This window comes from Leptopilina boulardi, unplaced genomic scaffold (genome assembly GCF_019393585.1).
Source record: "Leptopilina boulardi isolate dan_hultmark-lab unplaced genomic scaffold, ZJU_Lbou_2.1 LbouV2_122, whole genome shotgun sequence".
NCBI classification, from domain to species: Eukaryota; Metazoa; Arthropoda; class Insecta; order Hymenoptera; family Figitidae; genus Leptopilina; species Leptopilina boulardi.
The window spans coordinates 3,447,296-3,468,716 of NW_026137666.1; the positions used below are offsets into that span (position 1 = coordinate 3,447,296).

General features: G+C 31.2%; 1 protein-coding gene across 3 annotated transcripts in view; it reads left to right on the plus strand.

Moving 5' to 3' along the window:
- Nucleotides 1–21,421, plus strand: part of LOC127286997 (transcription factor Ken 2) — a 191,767-nt gene that overhangs the window by 71,286 nt on the left and 99,060 nt on the right. For all 3 annotated transcript variants that reach the window (XM_051313695.1, XM_051313679.1, XM_051313687.1), the window contains exon 2: nt 13,239–13,529. In XM_051313695.1, the coding sequence (XP_051169652.1) occupies nt 13,242–13,529 (288 nt within the window). In that variant the 5' untranslated portion in view covers nt 13,239–13,241. The remainder of the gene's footprint in view (nt 1–13,238; nt 13,530–21,421) is intronic.

The following is a 21,421-nucleotide window of genomic DNA, read 5'->3' on the forward strand; positions in this document are numbered from 1 at the left end:
TCAGAGGTTTACAGAGACGCTGATTACGATTTTGATTTCAGAATTTGAAAATTAAAAATATCGGATTCAATATGGCGATCAAAAATATTTTAAAGTCGACGAATTCAACTAATTTTGAAAATCGATAAATTTCGCTAAATCCATTTAGAATACAATGTTTAGCCACCTAGTTCTAATTGCTGTTGCCCGATTCTCACCTTATCGAAAATATATAATCCCACATGGGAAAGCATATGGGAATCCACATGGGACACCATATGGGAAATGGAATACGATTTCATGTGCATTCTTCCAAATGATAAAACAAATAGATTTAAGCATAGGAAATCATATAAGATTTCATATAGATTCTGAAATCAGGTCCGTTAACCTGGCTTGTCCACATTGTCCGATCTGGATAAAACCTATTTGAAAATTAAGGGCTAATTTAAGGCTAATTTAATGCCCTAATGCCGAATTTAATGCTCGGCATTTTCTTTAAAAAACTTGTGGACAAGCTAGCTTAACATTAAGGTGGCTTGTCCACACAATGAAGGAGCACTCGTAGGAAGGCCTACTATAGGTCAAAATTTAGGGCTTTTTTAAGGCTCCTCAATGCTCTATTGCCGAATTTAATGCCGGCATTATTTCACGAATTATTTGCAAAAATTATGTTTTACATTACAAAAGTTTGTCCAAAAAACGAAGGAATACTCCTAGGAAGGTCTACTATAGGTCAAAATTTAGGGCTTTTTTAAGGCTCCGCAATGCTCTATTGACGAATTTAATGCCGGCATTTTATCGTGAATTATTTGCAAAAATTCAATTTTTACGTTATCTCAGATTGTCCACATCATGAAGGAACACTCCTAGAAAGGTCTACTATGGATCAAAATTTAGAACTTTTTTAAGGCTCCTCAATGCTCTATTGCTGAATTTAATGCCGGCATTATTTCACGAATTATTTGCAAAAATCCATGTTTTACATTACAACAGTTTTTCCAAAAACGAAGGATTAGTCGTAGGAAGGTCTAGTATAGGTCAAAATTTAGGGCTTTTTTAAGGCTCTTGAATGCTCTATTGTCGAATTTAATGCCGGCATTATTTCGAGAATTATTTTCAAAAATTCAATTTTTACGTTATCTCAGTCCACTTCATGAAGGAACACTCTTAGAAAGGTCTTCTATGGATCAAAATTTAGGGTTTTTTTAAGGCTCCGCAATGCTCTATTGCTGAATTTAATGCCGGCATTATTTCACGAATTATTTGCAAAAATTATGTTTTACATTACAAAAGTTTGTCCAAAAAACGAAGGAATACTCCTAGGAAGGTCTACTATGGATCAAAATTTAGGGCTTTTTAAGGCTCCTCAATGCTCTATTGCCGAATTTAATGCCGGCATTATTTCGCGAAATAATTGAAAAATTCAATTTTTACTTGATATCAGTTTGTCCACACAATGAAGGAGCACTCGTAGGAAGGCCCACTATAGGTCAAAATTTAGGGCTTTTTTAAGGCTCTTGAATGCTCTATTGTCGAATTTAATGCCGGCATTATTTCGCGAATTATTTGCAAAAATCAATTTTTACGTTATCTCAGTTTATCCACATCATGAAGGAACACTCCTAGAAAGGTCTACTATTGATCAAAATTTAGGGCTTTTTTAGGGCTCCTCAATGCTCTATTGCTAAATTTAATGCCGGCATTATTTCACGAATTATTTGCAAAAATTATGTTTTACATTACAAAAGTTTGTCCAAAAAACGAAGGAATACTCCTAGGAAGGTCTACTATAGTTCAAAATTTAGGGCTTTTTTAAGGCTCCGCAATGATCTATTGACGAATTTAATGCCGGCATAATTTCGCGAAATATTTGCAAAAATTCAACTTTTACTTGATAAGCTTGCCCATTTCTGCTGCTACTCAGCCACTAGTCAGATCCTAAATAGCGTCGCTTGTCTGCAAAGTCTAGCCAAAAAGGTCGTTAATCCTAGAAGTACCACTTCCACGAAAAAAGTTTTTATATATGCTAACATTTAGGGCTCAATTAGGGCTAATTTAGTACCTCATGCAAAAATTTAGGGCCCTTTACCTATTTAAAGTAACCCTTCGTACTGCTAGCTTGACGTCAAGCTGGTTCTGAATTAGTAGTTTTCTACTAATGAAAGAGTGCGTATTCGTTTACTAATTGAATTAGTAACAGTTATGACTAATTTGTAGTAAAAAAAACTGCTAATTGATAGTAGAAAATTACTAATTTATGGAGTAAGTCGTATTTTTTACTATTTCAAATTAGTAAGCCGATTTACGCTATGAATTAGTAGTTTTTTTACTAAAAATTAGTAAAAACTGTTACTAATTCAATTGGTAAACGAATACGCACTCTTTCATTAGTAGAAAACTACTAATTCAGATTTAGAGAGTAGGGTTCTCAACGAAGACTATTTAAATTTTTCAAAAACCACCCCTAAGTTCAAAAAAACATCCCCAATTATTAAAACTTGATTTAACCAAACAATAATCATATAGGACTTAGGAGCTAAATTAGTGTTCTTCATTAGCACTAAATTGACTTTTTAAAAATGCACTCCCAAGCACCCCAACCATGTAACTGATAGAAAACCAAACACAAAACCTACCCTCAAATAATTCAAACTTAATATTTTCAAAAACAAGTACTTATGAATTTAGGGCTAATTTAAGGCTCTTAAATAGAACTAAATTAAATGTTCGAAAATGATCCACTAACTTCAAAAACTACCCCTGGGTAGTTCTAACTTAATTTTTTCAAAAAACAAGTACTTAGAAATTAAGGTTAATATAAGGCTCTTAAATAGAACTAAATAAATGTTCAAAAGTGATCCACTAATTTTAAAAACTATACATGAGTATTTCAAACTCAATTTTTTCATGAAAAAGTACTTAGGAATTTAGGGATAATTTATGGCTCTTTACGAGCACCGAATTGTATATTCAAAAATGATCCACCAACTTCAAAAACCACCCCTGAGAAAATCAAAATCAATTTTTTCAAAATCAAGTAATTAGAAATTTAGGGCTAATTTAGGGTTCTTAAATAGCACTAAATTAGATGTTCAAAAATGATCCACCAATTTCAAAAACTACCCCTGAGTACTTCAAACTCAGTTTTTACAAAAAAACAAGTACTTTGGAATATAGGGCTAATTTAAGGCTCATTATTATAGCACTAAATTGCATTTTCAAAAACGATCCACCAACTTCAAAAACTTCGCCACAGTAGTTCAAAAATTTCTTTTACATTTTTTTATCGAAAATAACGATTTTTAATAAACAAATTAATTTTTTTAAACTGTGAAAGCTACTATTTTTACTTTTTTTTATTTTTACATACCTGAAAATAGTCAGAATATTTTGCAAAAAAAAATTTCGAGTAGTCATCCAAAAAGGGTAATCAGGTTATCAGTAAAGCATTTTACAAAGTATTTTAGTAGTATTTCCATGTATGTAAATATAAAAAAATAAAACAACGGGTCTAAAGTTAAAAAAAATAATTTGTTTATAAAAAAATCGTTATTTTCTATAAAAAATTCAAAAATAAATTTTTGAACTAGTCGGGGGTAGTTTTTAGGATTGGTAGATCATTTTTAAACAGCCAATACACTGCTATTTACGAGCAATAAATAAGCAAGTAATTCTTAAGTGCTTATTTTAAAAAAAAATCGTTTAGACTTGCTAAGATAGTGTTAAATTTGGCATAAAAGCATTTAAGAGTTTTAAATAAGCCCTACATTTTTACACCTTGAAGACCTTCCTAAGAGTATTCCTTCGATGTGTGGACAAACTAATATAGCGATAAATTTGAATTTTTGCAATAATTTCGCGAAATTATGCAGGCACTAAATTTGGCAATAGAGCATTAAGGAGCCTTAAAAAAGTCCTAAATTTTGACCTATAGTAGACCTTCCTATGAGTGCTCCTGCATTGTGTGGACAAACTGATATCAAGTAAAAATTTATTTTTTGCAAATATTTGGCGAAATTATGCCGGCATTAAATTCGTCAATAGAGCATTCAAGAGCCTTAAAAAAGCCCTAAATTTTGATCCATAGTAGACCTTTCTACGAGTGTTCCTTCATGATGTGGACAAACTGAGATAACGTAGAAATTGAATTTTTGCAAATAATTCGCGAAATAATGCCGGCATTAAATTCGACAATAGAGCATTGAAGAGCCTTAAAAAAGCCCTAAATTTTGATCCATAGTAGACCTTTCTACGAGTGTTCCTTCATGATGTGAACAAACTAAGATAACGTAAAAATTGAATTTTTGCAAATAATTCGCGAAATAATGCCGGCATTAAATTCGACAATAGAGCATTGAAGAGCCTTAAAAAAGCCCTAAATTTTGATCCATAGTAGACCTTTCTACGAGTGTTCCTTCATGATGTGGACAAACTGAGATAACGTAGAAATTGAATTTTTGCAAATAATTCGCGAAATTATGCCGGCATTAAATTCGACAATAGAGCATTCAAGAGCCTTAAAAAAGCCCTAAATTTTGATCCATAGTAGACCTTTCTACGAGTGTTCCTTCATGATGTGGACAAACTGAGATAACGTAGAAATTGAATTTTTGCAAATAATTCGCGAAATAATGCCGGCATTAAATTCGACAATAGAGCATTGAAGAGCCTTAAAAAAGCCCTAAATTTTGATCCATAGTAGACCTTTCTACGAGTGTTCCTTCATGATGTGAACAAACTAAGATAACGTAAAAATTGAATTTTTGCAAATAATTCGCGAAATAATGCCGGCATTAAATTCGACAATAGAGCATTGAAGAGCCTTAAAAAAGCCCTAAATTTTGATCCATAGTAGACCTTTCTACGAGTGTTCCTTCATGATGTGGACAAACTGAGATAACGTAGAAATTGAATTTTTGCAAATAATTCGCGAAATTATGCCGGCATTAAATTCGTCAATAGAGCATCGCGGAGCCTTAAAAAAGCCCTAAATTTTAATCCATAAAAAGACCTTTCTACGAGTGTTCCTTCATGATGTGAACAAACTAAGATAACGTAAAAATTGAATTTTTGCAAATAATTCGCGAAATTATGCCGGCATTAAATTAGTCAATAGATCATTGCGGAGCCTTAAAAAAGCCCTAAATTTTGACCTATAGTAGACCTTCCTAGGAGTACTCCTTCGTTTTTTGGACAAACTTTTGTAATGTAAAACATAATTTTTGCAAATAATTCGTGAAATAATGCCGGCATTAAATTCGGCAATAGAGCATTGAGGAGCCTTAAAAAAGCTCTAAATTTTGATCCATAGTAGACCTTTCTACGAGTGTTCCTTCCTGATGTGGACAAACTGAGATAACGTAAAAATTGAATTTTTGCAAATAATTCGCGAAATAATGCCGGCATTAAATTCGACAATAGAGCATTCAAGAGCCTTAAAAAAGCCCTAAATTTTGACCTATAGTAGGCCTTCCTACGAGTGCTCCTTCATTGTGTGGACAAGCCACCTTAATGTTAAGCTAGCTTGTGCACAAGTTTTTTAAAGAAAATGCCGAGCATTAAATTCGGCATTAGGGCATTAAATTAGCCTTAAATTAGCCCTTAATTTTCAAATAGGTTTTATCCAGATCGGACAATGTGGACAAGCCAGGTTAACGGACCTTCTGAAATCTCAACCTAAGATTTCACATGGATTTACATATAGGAAACGATATAGGATTTTATTCTGGAATTTTTTAGTTGGCTGCTTTATGCAGGCGGCAGTTTACAAAAAAAATTAATTTTTTGATTAAATATCAAATAATAATACTGCAACTCATCTGAAAATAAAAAAAAGTTTACTTTACTTCTGCCTTAGACTCTCAGCTTTTATAGTATTCCAGACTGATCTCAACTGTGAGAGAAAATATTTTCACCATCTGGTGGCGAAACAATGAAACTATAATGACGATCAACATCTATATTGAAATTTCCTATGTCATTTCCCATGTGAAATCCTCTTTCATTTATTCGAAAAATTTTCCCATGTCATTTTCCATGTGAAATCGTTTATCATTTTTTCGAAAAATTTTCCCATGTCAAACCCCATGTCATTTCGCATGTGAAATCCTTCATCATTTTTTTGACAAATTTTCCAATGTCAAATCCTCTTTCGCCCTATCGAAAATCCCCACATGGGAAAGCATATGGGAATCCACAGAGGAAATGGAATACGATAAATGATTTCATATGGCAAATGACATGGGGTTTGACGTGGGAATTGATATGGGAAAATTTTTCTAAAAAATAATAAAAGATTTCATATGGAAAATGACATGGGAATTGATATGGGAAAATTTGTCAAAAAAATGATGAAGGATTTCACATGCGAAATGACATGGGAAAATTTTTCGAAAAAATGATAAACGATTTCACATGGGAAATGACATGGGAAAATTTTTCGAATAAATGAAAGAGGATTTCACATGGGAAATGACATAGGAAATTTCAATATAGATGTTGATCGTCATTATAGTTTCATTGTTTCGCCACCAGATGGTGAAAATATTTTCTCTCACAGTTGAGATCAGTCTGGAATACTATAAAAGCTGAGAGTCTAAGGCAGAAGTAAAGTAAACTTTTTTTTATTTTCAGATGAGTTGCAGTATTATTATTTGATATTTAATCAAAAAATTAATTTTTTTTGTAAACTGCCGCCTGCATAAAGCAGCAAACTAAAAAATTCCAGAATAAAATCCTATATCGTTTCCTATATGTAAATCCATGTGAAATCTTAGGTTGAGATTTCAGAATCTATATGAAATCTTATATGATTTCCTATGCTTAAATCTATTTGTTTTATCATTTGGAAGAATGCACATGAAATCGTATTCCATTTCCCATATGGATTCCCATATGGTGTCCCATGTGGATTCCCATATGCTTTCCCATGTGGGTATTTTCGATAAGGTGAAAGAGGATTTGACATGGGAAAATTTTTCAAAAAAATGATAAAGGATTTCACATGGGAAATGATATGGGAAATTACATGGGAAAATTTTTCAAAAAAATGATAAAGGTTTTTACTTGGGAAATGACATGGGAAAATTTTTCAAAAAAATGATAAAGGATCTCAATTAGTGTTTAACATGGTATTTAACATGATTTTTGACATGGGATTTGACATGGGAAATGAGGAACCTTTTTTTGATATTTTCCAATGCCAATTCCTGTCCCAATTTCCCATGGGGATTTATATGGGAAACCATATGGTTTCCCATATGGGGAATGGGGTTTTACATAGGATCCCATGTGGTTTCCCATGTGGGGATTTTCAATAGGGCACCACGGGGAGGTAGATAGTTTTTGAAAATCATTTTTTTTTGTTTTTTTGAAATATTTGTTGGAATTTTTTGCTTCCGAGGCGAAGAAATATTGAAGCAACGTTGATAAGTTCAGTTATATGAAACTGAACTAAATGCACCCTTAAGTAAATTTTAATGAAAATTATAAAATTTTTAAATATTGACATTTTTAATTCGAACAACATATGCTCGTAATCGTGAAATTCCGAGGAATAAGAATATGACAAAAAAAATTAAAAATTGTTAATATTAAAAAATTTTATAATATTCATGAAAAACTCATTAGGGGCCATAAATATAAAATGTCATTAGGCCCGAGAACGCTGCTCATGCCCCCCGCGGTGTATGCGTCCCTCGAGCTCCGTGTTTATGGCCCGGCCGGTAGAGTGGGGGTATAGTGCTTCCCCTCACGGGGCTAACTTGGACATCGTCGATCGCCCAGTGCTTCCCCTCACGGGGCTAACAGCGGTTCCACATGGGAGCAAAATCGCCGCGACGAGACGACTGCCTTACCCCCACAGCGCCATCTAACTACTGCTTTCCCCTCCGTGACGTCAGAAGGGGAAAGCATTAGTTAGATGGCGCAGTGGGGGTAAGGCAGTCGTCTCGTCGCGGCGAGTTTGCTCCCATGTGGAACCGCTGTTACTTGGACACTGCCCCGAATTGCGTGCGATTTTTCAGGTATGATCCATTTCTGTTCGAATTGCGTCCCGATCCGTCCCTCCCTGTGTTTGAATTGCGTGCCGTTCCCTCCCAAATCGCCTTCGTATATCTATAGGCGCAAGGCGCTATTGCTGCTTTTATTCACTTATTTATTTAACAAATGACAAAGGATTATTGCATTACTGCACGGAGAAAATTTATTCTGTAACGATTACAGAACTGGTACAGTACTGCTCGGACGAAATGCCATAAACATTAAAAATTAAATAAAAGTATATATTAATAAATACAGGTTTAGAAGTGGAAAAACATATGAGCGTAGCCTTATTCATTACAGATCAGTCTTGTAAAATAAGGAAGACCTGGCATAACTCTGGCGACTGCGCGGAGCGAGCGTGCCATTCACAGACAGTTCTGTAATTTTTGCAGCTCCAAATATTAATTCGTTCGGAAGCAAAAAAAAATATATATATATATTCTCTACGAATTTACTCACGTATAACCGGTTTCGTAGTCACCTTCGTTCGAGTATTGTTTTCACTCACACTGCACACACATATATATTTTCAATACGCTCGCTTGTATATATAATCCTAACCTAAACTAACACAGTATTAATACGCACGCACTATTACAACCGCGATACAAAGTATATTTCGAACTGCTCTTATATACTAACTTCAGAAATTCTTTTGCGCTTGTGAGAAACTTTATAAATAATCAAAACTTTATTTATTTAACAAAAATTAACCTTTCACTGTTATTATCTTTCTTATGATTACCAAGGTCAATTTTCATATAGCAAGAAAGTAGTATTTTACTTATATTTTTTAAATAAACTAATTCATTTTATTACAAGTTTTAATTAAAGCAATTGTTTTTGATATTTATATTTTTTAATAAATAATATTATAATATATTTAAATATATTATTTATATATAAGAATACTATATATGTTTATAAATTAATTAATTAAAATTATATTTTTCATTAAATAAAAATATTAAATATATATTAAAATTTACTTAATAATTTAGGATATTTTAACAGGGGGTCGATTACGTAACTTTCCCACTTCCCACATCCCACTTCCCATATTTCACACCCTACTTCCCACTTCCCATATTTCACACCCCAGTTCCCACATTTCACATCCCATATTTTACATCTCACTTCCCATATTTCATATCCCACTTTCCATATTTCACATCCCACTTCTCACTTCCCATTTTTCATATCACACTTCCCACATCCAACTTCCCATCTTTCACATACCACATCCCACTTCCCATATTTCACATACCACATCCCATATTTTACATTCCACATCTCACTTCCCACATTTGTAGTATGTGAAAGATGCGTAGTGAGATGTGAGAAGTGGGATGTAAAATGTGGAAAGTGGCATGTGATTTATGGCAAGTGGGATATGGGATGTGGGATGTGAAATATGGGAAGTGAGATGTGGGATGTGAAATGTGGGAAGTGAGAAGTGGGATGTAAAATGTAGGAAGTGAGATGTGGGATGTAAAATGTGGGAAGTGAGATGTGGGATGTAAAATGTGGGAAATGAGATGTGGGAAGTGGGAAAGTTACGTAATCGACCCCCAGGGATATAAAAATGAATAATAGTCTATAAATTTGTTGTCAAAAATTTTATTTTTAAAAAATAAAATTATGTCGGACTGCTTAATTAAATCCAAATTTTATTTATATAATTACAATTGAACTGCAATTTACACATATACGAAATTTCGCCTTCTTTAACATTTTTCAAATTCAATTTTACCCATTGCAAACAATCTTCATTTAAAATTTTGAATGCCTGAAAATGTTCGTCGAAAAACATTTCGACGATAGACGCGATCAGCTCGTGACGTCACGACACGTCACTACTCACAGCGCTACAAGCCTACTACAAGCCAGTTCTGTAATCGTTTCAAGTCTAAACAGCACTGGTTGCAAAACGAAAAATCGGATCTCAATTACAGGAGCGCTTATGACAATTTACAGATACGTTCTGTAATTTAAGCAAGTCTATTTGTAAAAATATTAGAACTGCTTTGTAACCATCACAAAAGTGGTCACTTCGTCCGAGCAGTACGGTGCAGTTCTGTAATCGTTACAGAATAAATTTTCTCAGTGTGCTGCCAATTCTAAGTCTGGACAGGGTTTCTACAAATTTCTCTTCGCGAAATTCCATGATTTTTCCATGATTTCTAGGTGATAAATAATAAAATTTCCATGATACTTTAAAACTCACTATAAATATAAATTATGACGAATTAAAATACTGAAAATGGGTATCATTTTCAACGAACGTGTAAATTCGAGTCTTAGATCATGGAATTGAAAAAATTCCATGATAGAATCAGAAATTCCATGAGATTTCTATAATTCCATGATCCACTTAGGAACACAATTTTTCTTATTATCTGAAATATAGATAATATAGTAAAAAAAAGACAAATAAATTTTAGTTTTTGTAAAGAAAAAATCACTTATTTCTTTTGAGTTGTTGATAAAATTCTTAGATTAAAATTGTTAAATTTTTTTTAAAAATTAACTTAATTAATTTTTCTTTAATTTTTTAAAAAATTAATAACTTTAATAAATTATTTTAATTAATTAAATTAATTAATTGTTATTTAAATAATTTAAAATTCATAAATATTATTATTAAATAATTATTACTTGATAAAATATTTTGCATAGAAATTTAATTTTATTATAGTTCTATTTGGTGTTAAATATTACTTTTTATTTTGAGGTTATGTCATAAAACCATTGCAAGACCGAGTTGCTCTAAGGAATACCATACTTGTGGACAAACTGGCAAGGGCCTTTCCACTGCACACGGAAAGACTTTGTGCATCACTTTGTGTTAAACTCGCCACGAGATTTTAGTAAACTTTTTACCAAACTCGGAAAAAAAGGAAAGATATTAATAATTCGTAGTCTGACTATTAAAATCAGAAAAAAGTTACTGATGTACAATAATTGATTGTTGAGAATTTTAAAATTTAATAGTCAGTCGATCAAAAAATAAAATCTGAAGTTTCACTAAAAAAACATATACATAGCTTTTAATAGCGTGACTACTAAAGTTGCCATCTGAAACGCCATATATACGTATATATATCGACAATTGATAATAAGTAATGTAGAAATCCAATTTACCTATGAACGAGAGATCACATCTTAACCTAAAATCGTCTAAAATACAGATAGGGTAAACGCTCGCTTTAACCGACGCAACGCAAATACAATTCATATCAACGATATCAAGAGGGCAGTTTATTTTTTTTATATACTAATCTCACCATTTCATTTCCACTTACGAGAAAATTTTTATTATGTTTAAACTTATTTCAAGTGCAATAAAAAAATTTCAAAAAAATAAATTATTTAATATTATTAATAAGGTCAATTTTAGGAAATGTCAGAATTAATTTTTTAGGCAAACAGGATTATTAAAAGTGTTCGTTGTGTAGACATTTTTCTATCTATGCCGGAACTATTCAACTGCTGACGCTACACGGACAAGCTTCGCTTGTTTGTATGCGTGCTGTTTTCATCGTGAGACTACTAAATTGTAAACACGACGCAATGAAAATGTCGTTCTTACAAATATAAAGAATATACTTTTGACATTCATTTTTTCTTAATCTTAATTTTTCTTACAGCGTTAACGAATATTTCTTAGCGTGACTACTAAATTTTGATAAAAAAGAAAACATTTTTTGTTGAAAACATTTATATAAAATGATAGTTTTCCATTTTTTCCGAGTTTGGTCGCGAGTTTACTAAAATCTCTTGGCAAGTTTGACAGAAAGTGATGCACAAAGTCTTTCCGTGCATTGATATGTAGTTTTCTAGGTTATATTGCAAACATGGCATAACCACGTAACTGTCGTTTAATCTGGGAAATGCCAGACTTGTGGAAAAACTGGCAAGGGCCATGAGAGAGCCTTACTCAAAGTAGAACTAAGTAGGGAAATTTCTGCACGGGAAAAGAACCATGAAGTAGTATAAAGAGCACTCACTCTATAGGCATTTTTTGAAAATTCTTCCCCAGCCTTTCCAGATTTAATAGAAACATTTACATATTCCCGATACTAACAACCCTAGCGGAAAAGCAAGGAATTACAGGTCACGTGGTACATTGTTATATAAGTGTTTGTGTATAACTGTCAGTTGGCGTTTTTTTTTGAAATGTGTTTGATGCGAGTTAATTTTCTGTAATTATAAATAAAAAAGTGAAAAATGAGGATGCTAAATTGATCAATGAATCAGCATTAACACAGGCAACTTTACTTGATACAAATTATTTTGTATGTATTTGAATGTTAACAAAATACTTGCTGAACTTGTCATTAAATTTTGTTTGTTTACATGTAAATATAACCTAAAAATAAAAAAAAATTAAGAAATTTCGTTTGAAATATATACGGCTACAATGAAAAATAATTATTTATATTTTTATTATTTTTTTTATTTTTATATAACTTACAACAAATTATTGCAATTCCTTTATTATTTTATTATGAAACATAATTGAAAACAAATATTTTAAAAATCTAAATTATATATTCGTATATAAATAAGCAAAAACTTACCAATTTTCAAATATATTTTCAAAAAATTTATGTTTTATTTAAAATTTTTGTGTGTAACTTTTTTCTTTCTTTACAACTCAAGTCAAATAGTTTTATTGAGATTAAAAATTTGGACACTTTTTCTAAAATTATTATATATCACTTTACACTGTTTACTATATATGAGAACAGCTGTCACTAGGTGCAGCCATATTTTGAAAACTTTTAAGTACACCGCTTTTCCGCTAGAGGCGTCATAATCGGAGATATGTAATTTCAGATTTATTCTCATGCAAGGGGCCTATATGCTTAACAAGTAGTGAGTGCTCCTTATACTACTTCATGAAAAGAACCTTGCAAAAGGCAAACAGAGAATCTATTTTGCGTTGGCTTGTAGAGTGCGAAGGGAAATGTGTAACCTAAAATTATATATACATATATATAGGACAACGACCACCGCACGCAATTCGAGTATATTAGGGTTACCCATGGCACGCAATTCAACCTATACCTGCCATCCCTTGGGACGCAATTTGATATCAGCCGTCTTATTCACTGTCATATTCAGACCTATATATTTTTAAGACAAGTAAATCATTAAACATTAGACACAAGAAACAGAAATGTTAATAATTAATAATATGTTTTCAGGAAATGTATCCTGACGGCCTCTTGACACTTCATTACGGGAAACATCCCGCAACATTAGCTGCAGAGGTCGGGGCATGGTACTCTGGAGACCGTCATGTGGATGTCACCCTTGCTTGTGACGATGGTTCTGTTGTTAAGGCCCATCGTGTTGTGTTAGCAGCAGCCAGTCCTCTTCTAGCTAATCTTCTTCGAAATCCTGCTCTGGATCACGTAGTTCACTTTTCCGGAGTTAGGAAATCTCAACTCAGTCACTTACTAGAATTTCTTTACAATGGAGAAGCTCTTATACCGGTATAACATACTTATGATGTTTTATAAAATATAATCGGTGTACTGCCGCGTATGACTCCTATAACCGATTTTAATGTAACTTGGTATACTTATGTATTTTGACGCGCTAAGTCTAAAAATGTCAATGAAAATTAGCGTCATTTTCTGTCCATACATTTTTCACTAAAAGTGATTATTTTTTAATAAAAAATGCCAAACATAGTGTAAGAGAAACCGGGGTTATTTGGGGCGCTTTTTACTCTTTGTTGTGTAACTCAATCATTTTTGCTCTAAAAGAAGGGGTTTTAAACTATTAAAATTTTTTTTTATTTTTATTCCTTATTTATTATGGATTATCTTGCTATCATGGCCGCCTGAAAATACCCCTACTTGTGATTGGCGGGCACAATATCTCCAATTCAGGTTATCGAAAAATAAAATTTTTGATATTTTCTTGAAAAGTAAGCTCGTTGCTATCGTCGGAACTACAATCAACTATTTTTGATGAAAAAAAACAAAATGGCGGACTTTTTTCAATTTTGACCATGTTTTTTCAACTTAAATTGTTTTAAAAAATGGTTAAATATAAAAATATAATAAATAAATATAAAAATTTGAGCTTAATCGGTGCAATAGCTTTTTTTATTATGTCCGCCGATCAAAAAACGTTATTTTGAGAAAAAGCGAATTTACGAAAACATGTCCTTTTTCAAGAAAATACCCCCTTACGCGACAGGATACATTATATGTGACGCTCCACTAGAGAAGGGACCTATCCCCGAAATAACATTAGGCTCAGTTTTCCGTGCCCCGTACATGAATATGAATATGTATATGTGTACTTTGATACATGGGCATATCTCTAGAACTTTTAAACTTTGAGATATTAGAAAAATTAATTTTTTTTTCAGGGCACATTCGTGAAACAAATTTTATTGTCTTCAGTATTGATCAAATACTATAAAAAAATTTGCGTAACTCATTTTGTATCAGCCAGATTTAAACACATCTATTAGTTAATACTTACTTTTCTTCACAAACTATGCATGAGAAGAGATTACAATGAGTTGGGAGCATTTAGAAGCAAAATTCAACATGTGCTTTTCAAATATGTGCTTTTTGATTTGAGTTACGTTTTAAAATTTAATGTTTGAAGTCATTGCATTCTTTGTGTAAAGGAGGCACACATTCCTGTATGGGTTCAAATTACTTCTTATTAGGTAGATAATATAATCCCGTTGTGCCGTTACTCAAAAACCTTCGTTAAAAAAGTTATATCAGTTTAACTGCTAACTTGTAGAAATTTTGAAAAAGTTGTTTCGCAAGTTTGAAGCTACATAGTTTTTATTCAATTTGAGGCACATCATTGTTTCATGGATTTTTTAGTTCTTTACACTCCCACCTACTTCTATTGCAAGCCACAAGACACACAATGTTTCGTTAAAAAAGTTACTGTCTATAAACTAAAAAAAACAGTCAATATCACACACTAGAAACTGTCGATTTCACCACTTTAACTTACGTTCGTCATTTCCTACATAATTAAAAAAATTCTATAACGCATGATACATTTAAAAAGCCCTATAATTGGTCAAATTATGGTATTGAAAAATTATTAAAAAAATTCTTAAGGTATCATAATGAGTGATAACATAAAGTTTAAAAGTTCTAGAGATATGCCCATATATATATGTATATATATATATATAAAAAGCATACATTGTACTCGCGAAGAGTACTCGCTCCATGAGCGCGTGACTATTTTCTTGAAAAAAGATGTGGTAATAACCCCTTAATATAAATCAAAAAAAAATTTTTTTTATTAATAACAAATGTATAGAGCTCCAAACTTAATATTTGAGCTCTTCTACACTGCAAAAAGTTGGTATCTTCTTGGTATCTTAAAACAAGATGTTAAGACGGAAATGGTAACTTCCATTCGCTTCCATCTTAGAATAAGATGTTAATTTTAATATTTAGATGCTTTATTCCTATTATAACATCTTAAAATAAGACACTTTAAATAACTAAAAAGTTACTACCAAAACGTCTTAAAAGTGACTACCAAAACATCTTATATTAAGACACTTCTTTTTGCAGTGTAAAATTAATTTTTTAAAGATTTATCACAAAAAATTAAAGAGGTTAAAAAATTACTTTGCTCTCTAAATTTGAATTAGCTAAAATTTCACTGTTTGAATCAGCGAATAAAGTTTTCACTGCAAATCAGCGGATACAGCTAATAAAATAGCGAAACACGAATCGGCGAACGTCGGTTATTTTCGTCGGAAGATAAATTTATTTTTAAAATGGAGTATCCCGCTGATTGAAATAGTTGTTAGTCGCTGATTCGCAGCTGCATACTTATATCTTTTTCAATCAGCGACTATTCGCTGCCAATCAGCGGATTTTAGCTGATTCAAATTTAGAGAGTGGAGGGCCAAAATCAGTTATTTTAATCTATACTCCACAATAATTAATGAATATTAATGAAATTTTGTACAAACAGCCCTGGTCTTTCCTATTCTCCGGATAAAGTCGGGTGGGATCTGCAGCACGTGTCATATGATCTACGCGACAAATAATGTGTGTAACAAGGCTTCGATTTATTATGTAATAGTTTTCAAGCTGTTTAAGGATTTTTCCATTTTTGTCGAAAACTTTAGTGAAAAATATATAGGACATAAAATGTGCGTTTTAATGAGATCTCTAATTTTTGTCTGCAACATTTTTTGAAATTTTTTGTTTTTCAGAGTAACAACACTGAAAAAACGGTATTCTAGATTTTAGAATGTCTACTCAAATAGGAGCCAAGAATATTCCCCACTTAAAGTAAGTGGAAAATATTCTTACAATAAATAATATATTCTTGGCTCCTATTTAAGTAGACATTCTAAAATCTAGAACATCGTTTTATCACTGCACGCACGCTAAGATAGCTTCTATAATATTTGAGGACGTTCTTGTCACTATGCAATTAATTTTACTATCTATAATGTAGTTAAATTTATTACTTTGAATAGTTATTATCCTCTTTTAATTTATACTTCTTAAACTGAATAAAAAAACTTTAGGGGAAAGTGGGGTAAAATTAAGTAATCCCACTTTTCCATGATAGGTATTTCCATTTGTGTCACCCTTCACATATATCTTTTATATTACAACCACCATCATGAAATGATGGATTAATGATTTCATTAATGATGAAAACGCTAAATAAAAATTTATTAATTGCATTTTATGGGATGTTTAAATATAATATATTATAAAACCAAATATATAATCAAATACATTATATGTATATTATTGAGACCGTCTAAATATCCATAAATTAGTTTGACACTTTGGAATATACACTAAAAAACTAGTAGATTTGACTATATTTTTTAACTAATCTGCCTATTACAATAGGTTTTTAACTCAATTTAAAAAGTTGTATTAACAATAAAAAAGTAGTTAAAATAACTAAGAATGTAGTTGTCAGAAAGAGATTTTGAAGTTGTTTCAAAAAGCACATTGTAGATATTTTTCCGCCATATATATATGAAATAAAATTCCTGTAGCAAACTAAGTGAAAAAAAAGTTGATCGGATCGGGCTGCACTGCAAAAAAATTCTAGTTAGAATAACCAGAATTCAGGTAAGGGTATATTTAACATTTTGATTCTGGTTAGGTTAACCAGAATTCTGGTTATTTTAACGAGAATTCTAGTTAATTCGAATAAATATAATAATATATATGGGGTAAAAATTCTACAGCGAACTAAGTGAAAAAGTAGTTGATCGGATCGGGCTGTAACTTGCACATAGTTTAGCCCTAAGGGTGAGTAAATTTAACCACGAAGTATTGTTAGGTTTTTTCAAAAACTGGCGGAGAGGGAGGGGGTTGAATTTTATTGAAAAATTTAAACAATGAATTTTTGAAGACTTGTAACTTTTAAACAGAAAGAAGAAAAAAAATTTGTTCTATATGTTTTCGAAAGGTTTTTCCTGCTCTTTCGAATGGTGCAAAAAAAATTTTCAAAAAATTCAAATGTTAACCCATTTTTTTGAAAGTTAAACATTTTTTTGAATTTTTTTTTAAGGTTGGGCCTTTTTATTTTATTTATTTATTTTTTTTTTAAAGCTAAAAATGTGTATTTTTACCACAAAAAATATTGAGATGTCCTTTTTTTTTATTTTTGAGATATTAATTAATTAATTAATTAATGATAATAAAAAAAGAAATATTTCTCAAATAAATAAAGTTATTGCAATCCTGAACGTACCAATTGAAAGCTGACGTAATGCCGCATCCAACGAGCCCTATACGGACTATTTTGGATTAGAGGATTTTTTATAAACAATTGCCATGTTAGCCAATTGTTTATTAACATTCCACTAACCCAAAGTACTTCATATAGGGCTCGTTGGATGCCGAATTTCGTCAACTTTCACTTAGTAACGTCAGAATTACGATAACCTTATTTGTTTTTAAAATGTATCATTCTTTATTAACCTTAATAGTTAATTAATTAACTAATATCTCGAAAATAACAAAAAAGGACATCTCAATATTTTTTGAGCTAAAAATGCACATTTTTAACTTTCAAAAAAAGAAATAAATTTAAAAAAAAGACCGAACTTAAAAAAAAGTGAAAAAAATTTTTGATTTTCAGAAAAAAGGGTCAAATTTTGAATTTTTTGATTTTTTTTCACCAATTGAAAGAGCACAAAAACACCTTTGGAAAACATAGATGTCAAAATTTTTTTTATTTACTTAGGGTAAGTCCGGGGGAGTTGGCCATAGTTTTTTTAAAGGCTTGTAAAAATAAGAAGAAAGTGATTTATGTATTAACTTTTATTGTTAATTAAACATTGAACATTTAACTTACAAATAATAATAGAAATGATAAATTTTTTAAATGTAAACAATCTTAAAATTAATATTTTTAAAAAAACACGTTTGGCCATCTCTCCCGGAATGTACGGGGGAGATGGCCGATATTTTAAAATCATTCTTTGGCTTTTCGCTTTATCAGAATTCTTTATTTAAATTGATTAATGTCTTCTTTTCTTCTTCTGACCACATTTCGAACATTTATCATTAAATTCACTGCAATTTTCATGAAGCCAAAGGTGACAATCATTGCACTGAATCCAGTCTTCGATAAGCGCTCTCTTGTTTGTCTGTCTCCCCAACACAACAAGTCTACAAGGTATTTTTTTGAGATATCAGAGTGGTTTCCAATTTATTTTTGTGTCCTGAACACGATCCCGGGTTACAAAATTGCGTATCATGTCAGGATTTTGAGTAAAGTGAGGATGAAGTTTCCAAAACCCGTGTTTTTGAGGGTTTTCAGTATTTTTTTTTCTCCTTAACCTGACGTGATAGAGACTTCTATATAGGCTTAAATTAAAGCTTATATCTTACACTTTAAAACTCATATGCGCAAGGAAAAAAAAATTGAAATTTTGAAAAAAAATTAGGTTCAAGTCCCCTAAAAAGATTTTTGGGGTATTTACCCCCATTTTTTTCAAAATTTCAAATTTTTTTTTAATCCTGCGTAAATGAATCTTAAAGTGTACGATCTAAGCTTTAATTTAAGCATATATAGAAGTGTCTAGCACGTCTGGTTAAGGAATAAAAAAATAATGAAAACCCTCAAAAACACTGTTTTTGGAGACTTTACCTCCACTATATTCAAAATCCTGATGTGATACGCAATTTTGGAACCCGGAATCGGGTTCAGCACACAAAAATACAGTGGAAACCACTCCGCTATATATATAAAAAACTAAAATTTAAATAAATAAATTTTTTGAATGAATATAAAGTTATGACAAAGCTTGGGTCATGTACTTTACAAAAAAACATGAAATTCAAAATTATTCTATAAAATAACATAACACCAGTGAGAAATGTAAACTCATCACTTTTTTTCCGAACTAGTCAAAACAAAAAATCAGATTTTTACTTACTTTTTCAATATTTTTTGTGAAGTTTTTTCTTTTAATTGTGTTTTGCCACTAAACAAAGCGAACTAATCTTTAATAAGCGATACATAGCAGCAAATTCTATGAAATATTTGAATTGGCCATCTCTCCCGCATGGCCAACTCCTCCGGACTTACCCTATGTAATATTTACAATTTTTAGTTAATTAATTAACTATTATGATTAATAAAGAATGATATATTTTATAAACAAATAAAGTTATCGTAATTCTGACGTTACTAAGTGAAAGTTGACAAAATTCCGCATCCAATGAACCCTATATGAAGTACTTTGGGTTAGTGGATTGTTAATAATACAATTGGCTAACATGACAATTGTTTATAAAAAATCCTCTAATCCAAAATAGTCCGTATAGGGCTCGTTGGATGCGGAATTACGTCAGCTTTCAATTGGTACGTTCAGGATTGCAATAACTTTATTTATTTGTGAAATATTTCATTTTTAATAACATTAATTAATTAATTAATTAATATCTCGAATATAACAAAAAAGTACATCTCAATATTTTTTGTGGTGAAAAAACACATTTTTAGCTTTCAAAAAAAAAATAAATTAAAAAATAAGAAGGACCGAAGTTACAATTCTTCAAAAATTCACTGTTTAAATTTTTCAAAAAAATTCAACCCCCTCTCTCTCCGACAGTTTTTGAAAAAACCGAACAATACTTCGTGGTTAAATTACTTACCCCTAGGGCTAAACTATGTGCAAGTTACAGCCCGATCCGATCAACTTTTTTTCACTTAGTTCGCTATAGAAATTTTACCCCATATATATTATTATATTTATTCGAATTAATTCGACTTAGATCAAATCCGCCGGGATTCAAAACTCTATGTTTCTTCAACGTTATGGATGTTTTTATGTTGATTCCTGAAGCTTTGTAGTCCTTTCGTTTATAAAATTTTTAAAAATGCTGAAAACAAATTGTCCTCTATATAGAAACGTGTTACATGAGATCCTGATCAATTGTCTGGATGTGTGTAGATTTTTTTTGTGAACACGATATCTTTAACTAGTTTTAATGGATTCAGTTAAAAAAATTTTTATGTAAGATAATTCTTAATCATTCTTCAGTTCAAGATATCTCAAGTGGTTTTCAGCGTCGGTTTATAAAAATTCAGAATGGCGGAATTAAAAAAAAAAAATTTTCGATTTCCATAAAACTAAATATCTAGGGGTTCTTGGGGAATATTTCTATTCTAGTTAATCCCGTGTACCTAACCTAATCCAATAGAATACAAATATAGTGTTATAATAATAATACAAACAAAATTCAAGATTCAAAAAACTATAATGCACACAGAAAAAACCTGGTCTCAAAATGAGTAGCTACTCATAATGCCTGCCATTGTTATTATTTTCAATTTTGCATTCGGTATTTACATCAGCATGTAAATCCAACCTGAGGATGAAAAAAAAATACACAAAGAAAATAGTTTGGCATGTAAGAGGAAGAAATTATTTATAGAAATGGAAGATAAAAAGAAAGTGCGTCAGGAAGTGAATTTGGCATGTAAAAACATTAAGAAAAATGAAAAAATGTTAGACACTGTTAAAGTTGTAATTCAAAACTTTAAAGATTTTGATGGAAATAAAGTTCCACAGAATTATTTAGGTTCGATGAATGTATAATGTAAGTTTAGTAGAGCGTTACATTTTTTGTGTGAAAGTCGGTTAGATAGATTATTTAATAGTTGCTGTTACAAGGGAAAAATAAAGTTAAAAGTTTTAAATCCTTATCCGTTTTATTTCAAAAATTTGTTATGTGACTTTAGCTTTGTTTCTTTAGTCTTCGCCAGCATGGGAGAAAAATCAGACATTCCTTAAAGATATGGTTCTTATGTTTTTCATTTACACGGACAAGTGTATTATATACATAGGAGTCATTTTACGTGTAATGTCCTGAGTTAAAAAATT